The following is a 20,490-nucleotide window of genomic DNA, read 5'->3' as shown; positions in this document are numbered from 1 at the left end:
CCACACAGATCCCCAATCTGAACAGCCCCACTGTGGCAGTGAGCACACAGCCCCTCCAGCCAAGGGAGATGGCGGGTATCTGCTACCTTTTCACAGAAGGACCCCCCCCCAAAAAAAAAAAACTAATGTGATATTGATGAGAAAAGTGGAAAGGGATGAAGAGAAGAAGGAAAAATGAACATTACCAAAAAAAGAAGGGACGTAGAAACAATGAGAGGACAACTATAATTTGGTGGGCAAGAAAAAGAAAGGAGGGAGAGGAGTTGGCAACAACTGAAACGCTGGCAAAACTCAGGGTCCTGAGAAACTTTGCAAGAAAGGGGGTGCGGTGGCAGCCCATCCCTTGTTGAGGAAGATTAATAAAGTCGAGTCTCTCTCTCTCTTAAGTCCTGCCCTGGGAGGGACAGTATCTGTTTAGATTTGTGTCTAAATTTAAACCCTGATCCGGCCTCCCTCCCCTGTTCCCCTCCCTAAACCTCCGCCTGCCCGCCTTCAGTCCCTCCCTCCCTCCTCCTCCTCCTCCTCCTCCTCCTCCTTCCTCGTTCTCGGGCGCTGGCTCCCCTGGCCCGGCAGTCCTACAGCCCAGCACAGGCCAGCGCAAGCACTGCCCTGTGCCCACCACAGCCCGAACCTGGTCCAGGCTGGGAGTGGAGGGGACAGTGGGGATCGGGAACTCTGGCCCCAGCGAGCCCGCGCGTCTGGAGGACAACCTAGAGGACATGGAGGTAAAGGACCCCAGCGGTGACAAGGGGCTGGGCAGTGAGCTGGGGTTGGGAGAGGCTGATACCCCTGTTTGCAGCAAGGGAGCGCATGGGCTCTTAGCTGCTAACAAGAAGGGCCAACGTGTGCTGCTCTAAACCTGGGTGGTTTACTCAGGAAGACTGTCCCTAGTGGTACCTAGGAGGCCCCTGGGGGCCAGCAAGGGCTTGGCAGGGAAAGACCTAAAGGGAGAGAAATTAAGTTCAGCAAAGGTTGGCAAACGGGTAAAAGGGATGCGCAAATGAAACCGAAGCCCATGACTGTAAAGATGAGGAGAGAGACAGACAGAGAGACAGAGAGAGGGAGAGAGAGAGAGAGACTAGTAAAAGAAACAGAAATCAGAGCTGTCTGGGCTTCCTTTTTCCCTTGAAGAGTGGCCGTTTAGAAAAGCCAGTGTCCTTTCTCTTCGGAAGTCCCTCTTGAGTCAATCATTTTTTTTCTCTCAAAACTGTCTGAAAAGCTTCTCTCACTGTGCCAATGAGACTGTGTATGTATCAGGGTGTGCTGGTCACATAGAATGGTGTGCAAGCCCTACTCTGCCTTCTGAGAGGAGGTCCTGCACTCTTCTAGCCTTCCGTGGAATTCAGACAACCACTTTCCGTGGGTGGAATGGCTGTGATAACTCTTCTCTCTCTCTCTCTCTCTCTCTCTCTCTCTCTCTCTCTCTCTGGTTGTGTCTGTCACTGTCTCTGTCTCTCTGTCTCTGTCTCTCTCCTTGAAATGGAGACCTGATATTTCACTCTAAATCAAACTTTGCAGGGCCCAGGGTTTTGAGAAAGAAAAAAGGAGAAGGTGTAAATGTCAGAGAGTTTTTAAGGTGAGTCTCACTTGTGTTCAAAAGGAAACTTCTCCCTAGGCTGTGGTCTGCAGCAATCACAGGTCACAGTAACTGCCATCTCCTTCCTGCAGTGGGCTCCATGCCTGAGCCCTGGTGAGCTAGGCCCAGGCCTCCTCCTGGATATTCAGCTCAGCCAGGAACATAGATCACCTTCAGGGAGTGGACAGGACCCTGGACTTTGCTGGGGTCTGAAGATATATTTGCAAGGACAGATTAGAGCACCAGGTGAGATACACATAGCAAAGCTCAGCAGGTGGATTCCAGAGTCTACTGAAAGACAGTGCAAGCTCAAAGCAAGAACATGCTTAGAAGTGGGTACTGCTGTAGGGCAGAAGAGCGAGATGGGGACCCACACTCCACTTGTTGGGGAAGACCTCTAAAGAAGCTGCTATAGATGTAGATTTCTTCCTCAGGGAGAATAGAGTGTGCCTGAGGACCAGGCTGGACATTCAGGAGAAATGGACCAGACCTAAGAGGCAAGAGGATTTAGACTTAGGTTGCTACTGGAGGGCCCAATGCAAGTTTTAGCATGTTCTCAGGAAGGAGAGGGGCTCCTTCCGCAATGAGCTTTTTCTTCCCTAAGATGAGGAAGGAACAGTGGGTGGCCAAGGCCCTGAAACTATCAGCCTAGCAACTTCCTGTGTGGCTTGAGATGTGGGGGCATGAACAGAGAAGGCTCTCCACCTACAAGTGGATGTGTGTACTATCTGAAAGGTGCCCAAATCCATGTGTGCTGGGGGCTGGGAGGGATGAGAACCCCTGATAGGTCAGGGGTTTTGCATCTGCTCTGGAGGAGGGATTTGCTGCCTGGGAGTGACAGCTTCTGGGTCAAAACTGCAAGAAAAACAAACCCCACTGCAAGTGTTAGTGCTGAGGAAGGAAGTGAAGCGGTAACTGAAGGGTAGGGAAGCGACAACTCACAGCCAGGAAGTAAACTTGTTACTGTGGGGCTCCACATGCAGGCATAAATTTGGGGGTTCCTCACAATCTCATAGTAAACTCTTTTGAAAGGTGAAAGCCCACCTTTGAGACATGAAAGAACTACTACATTTGAGAAGAAACTGAATTATATTACTTTCCAATATTAGGAATTCAGACCGAAACTTGCTTAACATTCCTGCTCTAGGCTCCACAGACCTTGTTAGAAATATTATATTATTATCATTATTATTATTATTATTATTGTACTAGTCCTAGGGCTTGAACTCAGAGCCTGGGGGCACTGTTCCTGAACTTTATCGTTCAAGGCTAATGTTCTAATACTTGAACCACAGCTTTACTTCCAGTTTTTTGCTGGTTAATTGGAAAAGAGTCTCACAGACTGGCTGGCTTTGCTCCTCGATCCTCAGATCTCACCAGCCTCCTGAGTAGCTAGGGTTAAAGGCATGAGCCACTTATACCTGGGATGATGATGATGATGATGATGATGATAACACTTGAACTCAGGGCCTTACCTTCTCACTTGGCTTTTCTACTCTTGAGTGGAAAAGTAGAGTTTCAAATGTGAGCCACTGGCACCCAGTACCTTTATTATTACTATTTTAAGTCACTGTTATGCCATCATCAACACCACCAATCATATCTATGGAATACATGAGGTAAAGACACTGTCTGATACCTGCCATTCAAACTCTCCCAATCCAGGATCTCAGACAGAGAGCAAACCCTGTCATGTATAGGTTTCACATGCATGTGCTAAATGACCAATTGCTGCTGACTACAAATTCTTAGTTCAGAGTAGATGACTGAGAGAAGTTCAGGATAGAAGTTCTCGCAGAAGAGGGGTGGTGAGGAGGAGAAACAAAAGGAATAGATGGGTTCAGGAGAGAGCATACCAGCTTTGCTCAGTAAGTAGACCAGTTGGTTGGAAAAGAAAACTGAAAAGCAGTAAGAAAAGAAAAACAAAAACAAGACGATAAAGCCACAGGGCCACAGCGTCTCAAGACACTTGCCCAACAGGTGAGAGGGATATGAAACCCAAGCCACCTGGAGGAAGGAATTAGTCTCTTTAGCTGTGCCCCAGTGAGTTCCTTTTTCTAATTCATACAGAGACTATCTACAGCCCACAAAGCCAAAGTTAGCTAGTATATGGCCTTGGATTCTCACCCAGAGAGGTGTTGTATGAAACATAGCAGGGGTGAAATAGCAGAAATGCAGCTCAGGGAATAAGCAAGGCATCAGGTTAGGAAGCCCCTTGGAGAGTCCAGTCTGACTTTAAGAGAGGGTAAGATTGGAAAAGATGGGGTCACCAGAGTGCCCTAGAGGGAGGTATTCTCAGGCTAGGGATATAGCTCAGTGAAAGAGAACTTGCCTAGCATGTATGAGATTCTGGACTCCATTTCTTGCACTGAGAGAGACAGACAGAGAGGAGATCTGTGGGAGGGAGATATCTTATATCTTACTAGTATTCAGAGATTGGCAAAGTCCCTAATAGCAAATCCTATATTTTCCAATACTCCTCTCTGTCTCTCTCTCTGTCTCTGTCTCTCTGTCTCTCTCTCCCTCTGTCTCTCTCTCCCTCTTTCTCTCTGTCTGTCTGTCTGTGTCTGTCTCTCTATCCCTCTATCTCTCTCTGTCCCTCTTTCTCTGTCTCTCTGTCTGCGTCTGTCTCTCTCTGTCTCTGTATCTGTCTCTGTCTGTCTGTCTATCTGTCTGTCTGTCTGTCTGTCTGTCTCTCTCTCTCTCTCTCTCTCTCTCTCTCTCTCCTGTCATCACCTCTGGAAGCCCTCCCAGATGCCTTCGGACTCTATAGTGCTCTCAGAGCACTTTATTCAAACAATTGATGGAGAACCAAGGTAGAAGTATAATGGTCAGCCTAATGCCTCCCCCCAAAAGGCTTCTGGAGGACAGAAGTTATTTCTTGTATGTCTAGGGCTGAATGTGTAAATTATGTTATTAAGATGGGAGAAAAGATTAGATAATCTTTTCAGTTTATATTTTTATAGCAGCGTTTGCATATGTTCATTTTGTTTTTACTGTTCTAGGCAGAAATTTGCAGTGCTACATGAGAAATGTAATGTGTTATTTGAAAAGTGTTTCCTTTCTAGAAAAAATAATAAGTACCGTAATTGTTGGTAGAACCTAGAAGATAGAAAGAGAGGGCCAGGCACTGGTAGCTCACTCCTGTAATCCTAGCTGCTCAAGAGGCAGAATCTGAGGATCATGGGTCGAAGCCAGCATTGAAGAAGTTTGTGAGACTCTTGTCTCCAATTAACCATCCAGAGCATTAGTCTTAAGCACAAAAGCTCAGGAACAATGTCCAAGTACTGAGTCCAAACCCCATGACCAACGAAAAGAGAAAGAGAAAGAGAGAGAAAGAGAGAGAGAGAGAGAGATTTAAGATGTTTAACTTAATAATTTTAGTTCCTTAAATGCTAATTGTAGGAGCTACCAGATAGCCCAAGGGTCCTTGAAAAAGTTAATTTTCACTAACCAAAATCTTAATTTCTCCAACTAAACAGTGGATAACAAATTTAATAGTAGATAATTAAACTTATCTCCTCACAACCACATTTCTATTTAGAACAAACCTCTGTGAAAATTAAAATACTGTCACTAAACAAGTCATAAATTTTTATGGGGAAACCATAAATGATTCTTTTTCCCTGATGCAGTGCCAAATCCTCCTGAGATATTGTTTGTCATCCTTCCACTTATTCAATATTTATTAAGCATTTATAACATGCCAGATCTTGTGTTTAGAATATTACCCTTTAAAAAATGGGATTATAGCTGGGTGCCAATAGCTCATGCCTGTAGTCCTAGATACTCAGAAGGCTAAAATCTGGGAATCATGGTTCGAAGCCAAGCAGACAAATCCAAAGGACTCTTATCTCCAATTAACCAGCAAAATGCCAGAAGAGAAGTGGCTTAAGTGATAGAGGATCAGCTTTCAGTGGAAAAGCTAAGCAAGAGTGAAAGTCCCTGAGTTCAACCCCAGTACCAGCACCAAAGCAATAAGTAAATAAACAAAATAAAAATGGTCTATTGTTTCTTTTCATCCTCACAGACTGTCAGTAGTAGTAATGACAGCAATGAAGAAGAGGTGTATTTGTATAGCCTGGGGCATGGTATGTTCATTTTGTAACCTATATTTTCATCTGTATCTCTTTACCTCAGAGGTAAAAAGCAATCCTAGGAGAGAGGAGGCTTGAAGCTTTAATAAAAAGATCATCTTGTGATATCCCTGTGAGGTGCTGATAGAACCCATAACTCTTTCCTGGTTTTGACCTCCTCCTTGCTGAGCCATGTAACTGCTGGTTGGAGCTGGTGGGTCATCATTAGGGCTGCACAGCCTCTAGAAGCTGGAGTTTGGCTCAGATACCCCACATTCCCCTCTGGCTCCCGAGTGTTCTCTAGGACCCTGGCAGAAACCTTGGCTTCACTTAGCAGACATCTTTCCATTTGTTGGGCTGCCATGCCAGGGAGAGTTTTGGTTAGTGACACTGGAAGGCCCCAGCCCTGTCATAGGAGGGGTGAGTGTGCATTCCTGGAGCAGAGTCAGATTTCAGAGCCTGATCCACAGCTCAGCTCCTCACAGCAAGGAAAGCCCGAGCCAGGCCCGCATGGTTCCGTGGGAAATCTGAACACTGGCAGCTCAGCAGTCCTGTAATCTTATCAGGGCCACAGGAGAAAGCATTTAGGTTCCAGAAAAATCTGAAGGCAGCTCTGCCTTCCTCCAGTGATAATGTCTGAGATTTGCAGAGTCAACCTGACTACCCCTACCCACTCCACTGGAATGAAAATACTTTGGGTAGAGAACAGGACTATCTCCAACTGCCTGCTGCCATATTGCAAAGGGGACAAACCTAGACATGGAGCGCTCAGGCTGAGCTATGAAGGGTGTCATCAGATCTGTGGAAAGCCAACAGCTTTTTCTTTCATCTGGGAATAGTTCTGCCTATGGCTTGAGAAATCCGGCAGAGGGTTGGTTCTCATAAAGTTTCATTCACATAGCAGCAACACATGGACACTTTTATCTCTGTGAAAAAGATGGTACAGTGATACTACTGGCCCAGTACAGAGGCTTTGTTGCCATCAACAACTGCAGTGTGGATCACCCGAGCCAGACCAGAGAGAGCAGTGCCCTCATCCCTTTGTCTTTGGGGGCAGGGAACATCCTATCTTTTTTTCCTTTGAGGCTTTCAGAATACCTATCTCCTAGGAATTGTGGAGATTGCCCAGCCTGTCCTTGTTGAGGGGAAATGGCCTGTAGTCACTGCTATCCTGAGCCTCAGTGGCTCCCTAGGAGAGGAGCTATATACAGGTGGGGCCCTTACCTCTGTGAGAGCCCTCCCTGAGATGCCACTAAAGCTCATTCCTACTACCAGCTGGAAGCTCTTGAACGGCGACCCTGAGAAGTCACATACTGGAGCTGACATTCTTCCAGTCAAGAAATGAGTGTCTGCATCACAGATGTCCACACCCTTTGTTGTGAATCTGCTTGCACAGATTCAAAAGCAATTGCTTTGAGTCTTGCTAGCTGTTGCGCACTGACTTTTTAATGAGGCTTAGCTAACATATATGGATCCTTTAGTGCCTACCAAGTACTGGGGACCAAAACATGAATGGGTGTCCTATCTTGCTGGCCCTCAGAGAACTCACAGTCTAACGGGGAAAAAAGACTAAAACAGATGATTACAGAACAGGGCAAGAATTGCCCCCACAAAAGTGAGGTGACAACATCCAGCCTGGGACTCCCAGAGCTTCCCATGAGAAATGATCTCTGAGGAGAGTGTTGAGGTCTGAATAGGAGTTAAGCAGCTGCAGAAAACTAGGAAGAATATAGTCCAATCAGATGGAAGAAGGTGCAGAGGAAACCATGGTGGTAGTGGCTGGCAGTGTGGTGTGCCTGGCAACTACAAAGGGTTTATTCCTGGAAGGTCAAATGAGATGAAGACATTTGATGACTAGGTGGGAGTTACAAAGAAAAAGAAAATTGCATTTCCTGCCATAAAAGGAACTTTCTTCTATTTAGGAAAAGAATAAATATAGACACATGGTGGGAAATTAAAAAATTCAAGATACAATCTCGATAAAAGAAGTATATAGAGTTCAAAGTCAGCTTCTTCTATGGTGGGAGGTAGAGAAACCTTGCTTCCTCTGCTGGGAAATTCTTCTACAAGTGCTGCCTTTGCTCCTCCACGCAGCTCTGAGGGGCTGACAGACAAGGCACTTAAGGGTGAGTGATTGCAGGCTCACCTGTGTCCTGTACCCAAAGGCTCCCGCTGAGGACATGGATTTGAAACAGACTTTTGGCTCCAAAGGAAGGCATACCAAAGCCACCCTGAAGGCCCTGCCACCTTCTCTGATGAGAGGCCTCTGAGAATACATCCAACACAGAAAATCTATTATTCCCATCTCTGTCCACCTACAGCCCCACTATGATGACACATCCCAGGCATTCTGAAATGCCCACATTTTTTTTCTCTCTTTACCTAGAGCAATCCAGGATGATCAAATAGTAACCAGTAGACCAGGGAGTAACAACTGACCACATGCACCAACCCACCCAGCTAAATAGAGCAACAGAAACAAAAAGCAGAGCCTGTGGGTGCTATGACACTATCCGGGCACCCACCCCAGAGGGCACAAAAACTTCCATCCAATCATAGGCCACAGAAGCTTCAGCCTCTTCATGGCCTCCCTGCTAGACCCCCACCCCAACAGCCCATTCCAGACACATGAGCTATGTGGACACTTATCCAAGCCTGCTGCAGCCACCCCTACCCTATCTCAGCACTCCAAACTCCATTCCCAGGCCTCAGGTCTCTGGCTTGTCATGCTTTTGAGATACGTTTTGATGGATAATGGGAAAGTCATTGCTGAGCAGCCACACCAATGGCAGTGTGGGAGAAATCTACAAAGCTTGTCATCACTTCTGAATACCTACTATATACAGATGTTTTTCATACATTTACCTTTTTTAAATCCCTATACAAACCCTATCACATCTCTTTTCTAGATAGTTTGCCCAGCTCTGGAAGGTGATTGTCCATATTATTGGGTGAGGTCCTATGTCTACTGTTCTTTCTTTTGGCTTTCTCCTGTCTTCTCCCACCTTGCCAGAGTGGGCCTTCAGCCTGCTTAGTCTTTCTCTAGCTTAAACCAAGCCATGGTGGAACCCAGGAGGCTCAAAACTTGGAGGATTTTTTTTCCAACAGAGGGGGAGGTGAAACTTTGATCTGAGGTCTTTGAAATCAGCTTTGAACTTGTTAGGCAGGTGCTCTATCATTTGAGCCACTGCCTCCCTCCTAACCCTTCTTACTTTAATTTATATTTACATATGGTTTTACTCTTTTTCCCAGGTTGGCCTCATACACTTCCCAGGTGATTACAAGCCTGTACAACCATGCCCACTCCCAAAGAGTGGGCTAAATTGATTCTGGCTAGATTGATTCTGAGCTCTCATATATAAAAAGAAACTTGTAAAAGGTTCAAGGGTATCTCTGAAAGAATCTGGTATTTCCCTCTAAGGGAGAAAGGAAGTAGGTTTGTTTTAATTTGTTTTTTAGTGTAAAAAAAAGTTTTGAAAGCAAGAAGGAACTTAAGTAATTTCTCTGTCCCCCCCCCTTTATTTTAAAGGTGAGGACACTGAATGTAACTCACCAATGGACTTAGTGAGTGGTTGAGTCAGAACTACAGTAAAAATCTTTTGGCCTACAGCACACTACAGTATACATTTGATCCGTATGTTTAAATTGACTCTTGACTACAACTTCCACAGCTGTGTGCTGTCTTCTCCAGGCTCTCTGAAGTCTTCCACACTTTGGAGTGTTCAGTATTCTCAGTTTACCCATTAAGCACTCATTTCTGTGGGGAGAGGAAAGGTTGGAGAACAACAGCTCCGTTACCATTGTTTCCACAAGTGTCAAGAGACTCAGACTAAGGCAAGGAGAGCTTAACTCTGTAAGGTGCCATAAAATACTTCCCTAACTGGCTGCTTTCCACCATGTGCTCAAGGGGTCTTTCTCAGGGATCTTTTGCCCCCCTGTTGCCCAGCCATACTTGAATCCTGTTGTTATGGCCTGGATTTGAGTGCTCAGGAGTTGGAAGAACAGAGGTGATTCCAAATCCTTGTTCTTCCTAGGGTAAAGCATAGGAAATTCAGGGCCATGTCTGGTGCTTTGGGCTGGTGTGGAATGGCACAGAGATACCTAGATGAAGAATCAAAAACGGGAGTTGCAAGTGTAGAAATTTTCTAGGGCTACCATAACAGGGAACCACAAACCGGGTGGCTTAGAACAACAGGCATTTATTCTCTCACAGTGCTGGAGGCCAGATGTCTGAAATCAGTGTGTGGCAGGACCACACCAGAGACACTAGGGAAGAATCTATTCCACTCCTCTTTTATTTACTTCCTTGGTGGTTGCTGCTTCTCTGGCCTATGGCCATATCCTTTCAATCTTTGACTCACCTTCACTGATTGTCTCCTACTAGGACATTTGCCATTGGACTAGGACCCTCACTGATCATTCAGAATGATCTCCTCGCCTTAAAATCCTTAACTTTATGTGCAAAGACTCTTTTCCAGATAAAGTAGCATTCCTGAGTTCCAGGGGTTGGGAAGTGATCCTACCTTTTGAAAAGGCCACCATTCACCACTTTATAGCAGGAAACTTGTTATCCATGTAGAGGTAGAGGACTGGAAGGGTGAATCCTTGTTTATTATTAGGTTATAGATTATTAGGTAGGTTGCAACTATTCGTGAATCCTTGTTTATTATTAAGTTATAGATTATTAGATAGGTTGCAACTATTCCCACCTCCATGCTTTCGAGGTAAATTTCTACTATCTTCATTTCTACTACTATGGGACTAATTTCTTCCTAGGAAGCCCATTTCAACTGCTTTGCTCTCCATTCCTATACTGGTGCAGGTCTCAGCTATGATTCTCTACTCAGCAAGCTGCAGTTGAGAAAGGAGGGCCATATGGTGCCATGGGCATTTCCACAGAGTTATGATCATCTCTCCTGATCTAGTCCCTTTCCAGGGAGATAACTAAGGTCTTACCAAGCTAGGAAGAGCTAGCTTTTCAAATGATGTAGAGTCACCAACACCTTTATAAAGGTCCATGTCTTGCAATATAATAAGGTTACATTTTACACATTCTCATTCCATATTCTCCTTTTAAATACTTTATACATTCACTGGGCCTTTTGTTTATTTATTTAAAGACATGTCCTGAGCAGTTATGAAATGAAAATTAAGTAGACATAATATTTTCTCTCAAGACCTGTGCAATCTGGAGGTGGAGAGGGAAGCTAAAATGAAAGAAATCCTTACCAAACAGTGTGATTGCTTCTTCAAAGAGAGTGAGTAAATAGTTCTGTTGCATAATTTTCAGGACAGTCTAGTATTGCTGTAACAAATAATGCTGCAGTTTTAGTGGCTAAGAACCACAAAGGTTTATCTCTCATTCAGGCTATGAGTCTGTCAGAAGTTGGCTGGGAGCTCTGTTCTATGTTGTTTAGTTGAGACCCAAGCTGCTGGAGTAGCTCCTGTATGGAAGGGTGTGGATGTGTGTCATGGCAGAACAAAAGAGAGGTCAGCAGGATTTATAGTAGTTGTTTCTATCACAAAGCAAATGATCTCTGAGCTGGGTCAAGCTGACCAAGGTCTGAGGAAGGAAACCATTACCTGTACTACTTGGGCACAGTCCCTGGAGCCCTACACAGCTCTGGTGGTTGGAGATGCTCTTCCTGATTGAAGTGGAATCTGCTTTGCAAGAATGCAGAGTGTTTTTCACAATGTCAACCATTCTTGCTCGAGAGAGGCAAGTAGGTCTGAAGGGGAAGCCAAGGATATACCTTTATTGTGACAGGAAACTGTACCATAAAAATAAAAGCATTAATCATTAGGTACCATTGTTTTGACGTTTCTTAAAAACCTTAGTCATGAAACAGCCAATTTCTTGGAACTTACCACCACTAAGAGATATCATTTAGGGCTAGATACTAGGGGCTCATGTTTGTAATCCTAGCTACTCAGGAGGCTGAGCTTTGAGGAACATAGTTGGAAGCCAGCCTGGGCAGAAAGGTCTATGAAACTTTTATCTCCAGTTAATCATCAAAAAGGTAGAAGTAGAGCTGTGGCTGAAGTAGTAGAGAGCAGGGGGCTGGGAAGGTGGCTCAGTGATAGAGTGTTTGCCTCCCATGCATGTGGCCCTGGGTTTGATTCCTCAACACCACATAAGCAGAAAAAGCTGGAAGTGACGCTGTGGCTCAAGTGGTAGAGTGCTAGCCCTGAGCTGAAGAGCTGAGGGACAGCGCCCAGGCCCAGAGTTCAGGCCCCATGACTGACAAACAAAAACAAACAAACAAAAAACCCTCAGGGACAGTACACAGGCTCGGAGTTCAAGCCCTTGTACTGGAAGGAAAAGAAGGAGGAGGAGGATGTGGTGAGATATCATCTATAGCCCAAATGGCTTTTGGGATTTGGAAGACATTTTGCTATGGCTGTACCAGCAATGCAGAATTACCCACGAGGCTTTTTGATCTTAAAACATTCCCCCACAGTGAACAGGATATCTGATCAGGAAATCTTTTTTCCTATATGTAGTTGCATGATGTTGAGAACTACCATTTTCTTTCCATAAGCCTTGTTCAAAAGCCCCGCCTCTTGTGTCTATGGAAGGAGCTAGTGAAAGTCATCCTGTGAGTGACATTGGAATTTGACGGTGGAATTTGAAGTCACAGTATCAACCAGCTGACCACTGTTCCCACTGCCCTCTGTGCCCTTTGTCCAATTATTGAACTTGTAATAGGCCAAGGATGGATGCTGTACAAAGCCATGAAACCTGAGCTTCACATCCAGAGCCAATTACTATCCTCAGTGTCCTGGTCATGAAGTTCTGGACCAGCAACTCTAGTGGTCAAACATGTCAGGTTTGATCACTTGGCCAGATACACTAAATAGCCAAGTAATGGTGAGGGGCAGAGAAAAGAGCTATATTATGCCATGTGGGCAAGTCATGGGAAACCATTGCAGCCATCTCCAGGGAAGAGATGTAGCTAGCTTAGGTTTAAATAGAGGAAGAATGAGAGTGGGGTCTGGTAATCAGAGGAGTAGTCCAATTGATCACCATCTCAGGATTGGTGAGGCCTGAAAGTTTTGGGGGCTGAGAATGGGGTGGGAGTTCACAGGATACTATGAGCCAGTATTTTCCTTCCTGATTACAAGGTGGCTGCAAGATGACTGCTCAGAGCAAAGATAGATGCAAGATGGAGGTAGAAATGCTAACCTTTCAATCCTGTTCTCTACTGATTTGTGGGTCCAATGAAGGAGTCAGAGATTTCAACAAAAGTAGATTCTAAGTATCTGTTACAGTCAGTTTATCCATCTGTAAAACTGTTATCTGCTTCGCTTATCTTCCTTGCTATTTGAAAAGGAAATAGTTCATGCATATGATAGATCAGATAATTGATGTTACTAGCTAGAAAAGTTAAATATCCCACAAACCTTGTGGTAGCAAACTGTTATTGTAAACAATTCCTAATAGCCCTGAGTGGATCCTCTAGTGGAAGGAGGCAGAAGGGAGCTCATGGAGGTCAAAATAGGTGAATAAGAGCAAATATGGGACAATGAGGTTTCCAATATAGGGCCAGGAGGTTCTGTACAACATACAAGAGGCTCTGGTCTGTGCAGCAGTAATAAGGACAATGCTTAGTACTTTTACTACACTTTCTTTCCAAAGCACTGACCCTATAAACTATAATCTCTGAAAACCCCTACCATGTTGACCTCCATGGGCTCCCTTCTGCCTCCTTCCACTAGAGGACCCACTCAGGACTGTTAGGAATTGTTTATTGACTGTAAACAAGAACGTGTACCTCCAGCTAAGAATGGCAGCTTCTCTCTCATAATCTTGCGGAGAGACAGCATTGCTCTGGAGCAGGATATCTGTGTCTGACTTTGCCCTTTAGTAACTTGTGATCTCCTTGGGCCTTGGTTAACTCACTTGTAAAATGGAAATCATAACCACACTTAACCATCTGAGAAGACTGTTATGTTAATATTTGTGAAAAGTGCTGGAAGCAGGGCCTGGCACATATTAGGTGTGAATGAACAAGCCATTATGTAGCTTTTGTAATCACGTGGAAGAGAACGGATTTGCTTGCTGTTGTGTAGCTCTGACTGGGACACGGGAGGGGCAGGAGGCTATCAGAAGTTCCTTCCAAAGTTGTAAAGTTCATTTTTCGACATAAGGGCTTGTACATCTCATTGTTGCAATGGGTCCACCTGTATCCCTAGTTAAACGATTTGTTTTTTCCCCTTCCCCTCCACAAATTATACCAACATCAAACACAGTGAAAGCATGGGTTATACCATGGGGGAGGGACATAAAAAGCAACATAGAAATTATCTTATAAATATGTTAGAAACAATTGCATGAAAGGAAAAAAAAAACAAAAAACATTTGAATACTTATCTTGGGATCGGGTGAGTGGGGGAAGGGGGAGTATGAGAAGGGATGGGAAGGGGAAACAAAGAGAGGCAACAATGCTTGACAAGAAATGTACTCGTTATCTTGCCCATGTAATTGTAACTCCTCTGTACGGTATTCTCACAATAAAAAAAAAATTAAAAATAAACTGGGAGGAAATGAGGGAAAGGGTGACACTGTTCAAAAAGAAATGTACTCAATACCTGACTTATGTAACTGTCACCCCTCTGGACATCACTTTTACAATAAAAATTTTAAAAAGAGATTAAGGGGGAAAAAAAAGTTCCTTCCAACAACAGAGGTTGTGATAGAGGGGTGGTTCATGCAGACCACACACAAACCCATGCTGGCAAAGCTCTCTGGGCTTCTGTATGAGGCCAGGCCTAGGAGCCATGCTGGACTACTGCCCTGATATCCTACATAAATCTCAACTGGAGCCTGCGAGGTGGGAGGAAGAGCCAGGTTATGGAACGGCAAGTTCAGCCTGCAGACTCACAGGAGACAGCAAGTATACTTTGCGCATTCACCCTGGAAAAGTAGTAAAACAAAGAGGTAAAAAATTGGAAGGAAAATAGCTCCCCCCTGTCTGAGGGAAATACATTCCCAGACCCTAGGGGATGCCTGGAACCAGAGTGAGGACCACACCCTATAATTTAATGCTTTTTCCATTTTAACTAAGCACTTAGCACACATTGTGGCCATCATTTCGGTAGTTGGAAGCACGGTGGCAAAACAAGTGTGCATTTCTCTTTCCTTCTTCACAACTTTGTGAACAGCTTTGGTTTTCATGGTAGCCCTTAGCAACCTCAGAATACAACTTCCTTTTCTTTATTTCATGCAGAACTTCCACCTTATCCTTTGAAGGAAGCACATTATGATTTCTCTTTGGCACATCCAAACAGCCAACCTTCCAACCTTTGCACTCTGCCACTAAGTAAAATAAGGATTGCTCACCTGCAAGGTGTAACACTTGAACAATTACAAGTTGCATGCAAAGCATGTCACATAGCATTGACCAGCAGCAGATGGTGACCAGCTAAGTGACCAGTAACAGGTAGCTTACACAGCACAGACACTTTCCACAAAGGGATGATTCGTGTGCTGGGCAGCAAAGGGTGAGAAAAATGTGAGATTTCCCTGTGTTAGAACACAGCCCGAGGAGCTCCAGTTGCGCAATCGGTTAGCGCGCAGTACTTATAAGAACACAGCCTGATTTAAAACTTTATAACTTGTTTATTTATGGAATTTTCCATTTGATATTCTTAGACAGCAGTTGGCCATGGGTAACTGAAACTACAGAAGTGAAACCTGCATAAGGAGGGAGCACTGTTCAATTGCCCTTCTTCTTCCTCTCCCTGGTATATCCAGGCTTCTTGTGCTGTGGCTTCTTCTACCCACCCCTACCATTCCCCACCTCCATGGGGGTGGTCCTTCAGGGGAGCTGAGGCAGTTGGGAAAGCAAGAGTCTTTTTCCCTAAGATACTTCCAAGGTCCAGAGTGACAAACCACTCCAACCAGAGCCAACTCCCCACCTCAGGCCAGGATTCTGGCTGGACTAGTGCCTTTATATACCAGTAAGAGAAGTCTGATTTCTCCAGTACTCATATTACTTGTATGACCAAAGGTTTTTTCTTTGCAAAATAAATTCAGAATAGGTGGAGCTACCCTGATCGAAGCATTCTCATTAAGGACCCTAGGTCTTTTTCTCAGCAAAGTCTCCAGTGGTAGGCCACTGCTGTCTGTTCTTGGCCCTGACTTGTTAAACATTTTGTTAATGACTTGAATGAAAAAATAGAAAGAATCCAGATGACCCACAGCTGGGATAGTTAATATGATCCATGACATATTCAAGTTTAAAATGATTTATATAGGATGGGACACCAGGCCAAAACCAACATAATGAAATTAAACATGGAAGAATGTGAAATCTTCTGCTTAACTTTAGCATAGGACAGACTTGACATGCATTTGTTCAATCATTCCAAAAATATTTCAGGGGCTTACTGCATAAAAAATGCTGCCTGGGGCCTTAGAGAGAGTAAAATTCAGAGACAGTATCTCAATAACTTGAAGACTTCATGGTGGTGGGAAGGGTTATGTCCTCAAATAAGGCAAGGCATGGGATGTGCTGAAGTATGATGTAGGGAGCAAAACCACAGGGTTGAAAAATTCACAGTGAAAGAACATCCTCAACTCATGCTGGAGAAGGCTTCACAGGAAGGACATGGAAAACTGGGAACATTTGAGATTTATTTTATTTTATTGTCAGTTGTAGGGCTTGAACTCTGGGCCTAGATGCTGTCCCTGAGCTTTCAGCTCAGGGCTAGTGCTCTACCACTGGAGCCACAGCGCCACTTCTGGTTTTCTGAGTGGTTTATTGGAGATAAGAGTCTCTCAGACTTTCTTGCCCAGTTGGCTTTGAACCACAATCCTCAGGTCTTACCCTCCTGTGTAGCTTGGATTACAGGCATGAGCCAGCTAGGTTTGAGATATTTTTGTAAAGACTCTGCCAGTGGTGAAGAGACATGGTGGAGCTGATGGGATGGAGGGTATGGGGGTAACACGTGTGTATATGGGGTTGGAGTCAGGAAGCCTGGATGACAGTGCTAGAAAGACAGTGTTTCCTCAGCTTTCTCCCAGAGGAGAGGAGCATATAGCATCTAAAGGTGCTGTGGAGCTGGTAAGATGGCTCATGCCTGTGATCCTAGCTACTTAGGAGACTGAGATCAGGAAAGATGCTGGTTCGAGGCCAGGCTAGGCAAAAGAAGTTCATGAGGTCCCATCTCAACCAAGAGCTTCCATGGTAGTTCATTCCTGTCATCCTAGCTACACACAGGAGGCTGAGACCTGGAGGATCAAGGTTTCAAAGAAGCCTGGGCTGAAAAGATCATGAAAAGCTCTGCTTGTAGTGATGTGAACTTGCCATCCTAGCTACAGCAGGACACATGAAAATAGGAGGATGATAGTCCAAGAGAAGTCAGAGGTATGTGGGGAAAGCAAGACCCTACCTTAAAAATAGCCAAGGTGTGGTTCAGTAATAGTGAGCAAGTGCAAGGTACTGAGTTCAAACCCTAGTACTTAAAATATATATACACACTGGCAGACCTGGTTCCAGGATGTTGTGAGTGAGGGGAGAGAGACTTAGCCAAAAATGCCAGCTAAGGGTCTAGGAGCTTAAGCATCCATGAGCAGTGGCCTTGAAAGGCACAGAAGCTATGAGCTAAACTTAGGGAAGTAATTGGATTGTGAGTGGAGGGCAGTTACAGAACAAAGCGTTTTCTGAGTTCAGGGAAAACTCTGTAGGGTGGATTAGGGAAGTGGCTGAGTTTAGACTGAGGCAGGGTACCTTGTCAGAAATCCAGAGCTAGAGCTTGGAGGGGCACTTGGCTGGAACAGGGTTCTGTCCCAGATGCAGATGCCTCTGGAGCCTGGGTGGGGAACGGTGACAGTGGAGCGTGGCTCAGGCCAAGGACTACTCTGTCGGTGCCTCCACACTCGGGAAACAGGGAAAAATAAACACAGCCAAAGAATGCTTCATGCTGCCATTTATGTGAAAGAGGTTTGGGTGTTCCAGCTGATCGTAACTGACAGTGTGTGTGTGTGTGTGTGTGTGTGTGTGTGTGTGTGTGTGCGCGCGCGCATATATATACACAGGCCCAACACCTTAAAACAAGGAAAGGAGAAAGGGAACACAGGAAAGAGGAGAGAAGGAGAGGGAGAGGAGAAGGAGAAGGGAGAGAAGGTCAATCTCAGATTTTAATTCCATGTCCCACAAATGCAGGACTTAGAGTTTCTTATCCTACTCAGGCTCCCCTCTCCCAAACTCTCCTTTGTGTGACTCCCTCTTCTTCTCTGCTAACACACTCCATTTGCCCTCTGAGGACTTGAGATCCTTGGAAACTCTGGTCCAGGGGGTAACTGAGAGAGTGATAGTGGAAGCAGAGAAGGGGATAAAGGGAATGATTTCTCCATTAGGCAATGTCATCTCAAGGCTTTTAGTGGCAAGCAGGCAACAGTCCCACACCAGATAACTTATAAACCCATAGCCTAGCATTATTTCTTCTTCTCTTCCCCCTCCCCCTCCCTCCCTCCCTCCCTCCCCCTCCTCCTCCTCCTCCTCCTCCTTCTTCTTCTTGTATTTGTTTTTAATATTGAGTTTCAGTAAATAACCAGGTTGCCTCTACCTCTCTATGTCTGGGATTACAGGAATGCACCACCACACTTGGCTTCTTGTTATTATTTTCTAAATAATTATAAAACTACAGTCAGGAGAGAATAACCCTAGAAAATCCCAGGATTTTGTATTCTGCCTGTTTTCTGTACTTTTAGTTTAAAGTATTAATTTATTACAAAAAATCTTAAAACATCTTACAGGAAAGCTGTAAAATTTTATCATGCAACAGCTATTAACTCTTTCCTTCCTTCCTTCCTTCCTTACTTTTTTTCCTCCTCCCTCTTCCCTTCTTCTTTACTTTACTTTCCCTCTCCCTCTCCTTTTCTCATCCTCCCTCCTCTGTTGTTTTTAGTGAGGGAGACATTAAGCCCAGGACCATATGCATGCTAAACACACATTTTACACTGATCCATACCCCCAGTCCCAGTTTCCTTTTCTAGCTCTCTTTCATTCCTTAATTTTTATCTCTTTTGTCATTAAAAAATAGGAGAAGGAAAGGGTTGAAAACATGTCTCAAATAGTAGAGTGCCTGCCTAACAAACCCTAAGGCCTTGAGTTCAAACCCTAGTACTACCAAAAAGAGGAGAAAAAAACTTTTTAAAAACAGTAATAAGATGAAAAAGATAGCCCCTTTGTACAACCTTAATAATAACAATAAAATTATTTTAGAAATAGGAAAAAGATAATTCCATTAACTATAACTACTTGGTGTGTATACTACTTTGTGCATATTAGTTTAGTCATGTACCTGATTGTTACATAATTTCAATCACTATATATACACAATTCTGCACTCTTGCTTTTCATTGTATATTATTTATAAGACAATGTTTTTATTTTAAATGTCTTCATACTATTCTATTATACAAATACACCCTAATTTATTTAATCATTATTCTATTTTGGGTCATGGCATTTGCTTTTACTTTCTCTTTGTTATAAATAACATAGCTGTAAACAGTATATGTATCCTTTTCTTTTGAGTAATTTCTTTGGAAGCAATTCCAGGAGTAGAATTATTAGGCCAGAGGATATAAATGTTGTTGTGGCTCTTACCAATGCGTGTTTCTGCACTGGTCCCATACACCTGCTTTCCTTCCTTCCTTCCTTTGCCAAGGTTTCCTGTACCTAGAATAGACAAATTGTAGGCTCAGCAAGTGAGAGGACCCATGAGCCAAACCTTGTCCAGTGTAGAGCCCTCTCCTTACAGTGTGTTTCTGCCTGTGAGTCCTCAGTCCCCCTCCCAGGAAGGAGTGCTTCCAGGGGCAGGAAGGGGGGCGTGGACATCCTGGAACTGGAGCAATCATCTGGTACTTCCCGCAGGAACATCTGCAGATAGGGGAAATTACATGGAAGTGAGCTTGGGGACTCAGGAACACAAGATGGAGCAGAACCAGGTAGGGGAAATTACATGGAAGTGAGCTTGGGGACTTAGGAACACAAGATGGAGCAGAACCTGAGTATTTGGGCCAGCCTCTAGGGAGTGACAGGAGAAATCCCTCATGGTCGTGGACAAGTATGATCTTGCTTGATAAAGATTTTACGAGCACCCGCTATGAGCTTGTTTCTTTGCTGAAAATTCTGAACCCTTTGGGGAAGAGAATTTGTCTCCCCAGGGACTTGTACTCTCACAAGGGAATCAGAAAGTAACAGGTGATTATAGTAGTTCTGTCAAGTATTCTAATAGATGTGATCTCTGGGCATCCTGCCAGAATGGGGAACTACTACAAAGGTAGAAGAGGAGCAAAGGAGGTGATGCCTGAGCTCAGTTTGGAAGGACAAGGAGAAGGCAAGTAATTCAAAGGTGAAGGAAGGATGTTCTAGCTGGAGGATGTTGAGTATGTGAAGTATGCCTGGATTTAGGCCAGGTGGGGGTGGGGAGGGATGCCATACCTCCAGAGTTCTTTGGGCCTTGGTCTGATTAGGTGGAGCAGGATTTCTACATAGAAAGAATGATTGGGCTTTTTAGTCTCATTGCAGGGGACAGCTTAGAGGGTTGGTCTTAAAGCTGTAGCTGTAGAGCCAGCACACTGTTGCATTGCAGTTGGACATTCTGAAGTAATAGGGAAGAAAAGCTCTCCAAAGCCATCTCTTGATGAGAACACCTATTTTATTCTCATAAGCAGTGAGGATGCAAGTTATATGATCAGCCTTTTACTCTAGAAGTTTCTCTCTGGCTATGGCTCTGAGAACAGGTTGGATATGGCATATCACAGAGATCATTACATGGCTGTTTAATCATCCAGACTAAAAGCCATGAGTGCTGGGCTTTAGC

General features: G+C 44.5%; 1 protein-coding gene across 4 annotated transcripts in view; it reads left to right on the top strand.

The window, feature by feature from the left end:
* Nucleotides 1–517: 517 nt before the first annotated feature.
* Rcsd1 (RCSD domain containing 1) overlaps nt 518–20,490 on the top strand; it is a 59,614-nt gene continuing 39,641 nt past the window's right edge. For 3 of the 4 annotated variants that reach the window (XM_042677338.1, XM_042677340.1, XM_042677337.1), the window contains exon 1: nt 518–725. In XM_042677338.1, coding sequence (XP_042533272.1) covers nt 720–725 — 6 coding nt within the window. In that variant the 5' untranslated portion in view covers nt 518–719. Of the gene's footprint in view, nt 726–5,652; nt 5,668–20,490 lie in introns of those variants that run through there. The other variant, XM_042677339.1, reaches the window with a different exon arrangement.

This window comes from Dipodomys spectabilis, unplaced genomic scaffold (assembly GCF_019054845.1).
Source record: "Dipodomys spectabilis isolate Male_0828 unplaced genomic scaffold, ASM1905484v1 ptg000036l, whole genome shotgun sequence".
NCBI classification, from domain to species: domain Eukaryota; kingdom Metazoa; phylum Chordata; class Mammalia; order Rodentia; family Heteromyidae; genus Dipodomys; species Dipodomys spectabilis.
Note: the sequence above shows the minus strand (reverse complement) of the source record. Positions and strands in the feature narration are given on the sequence as shown.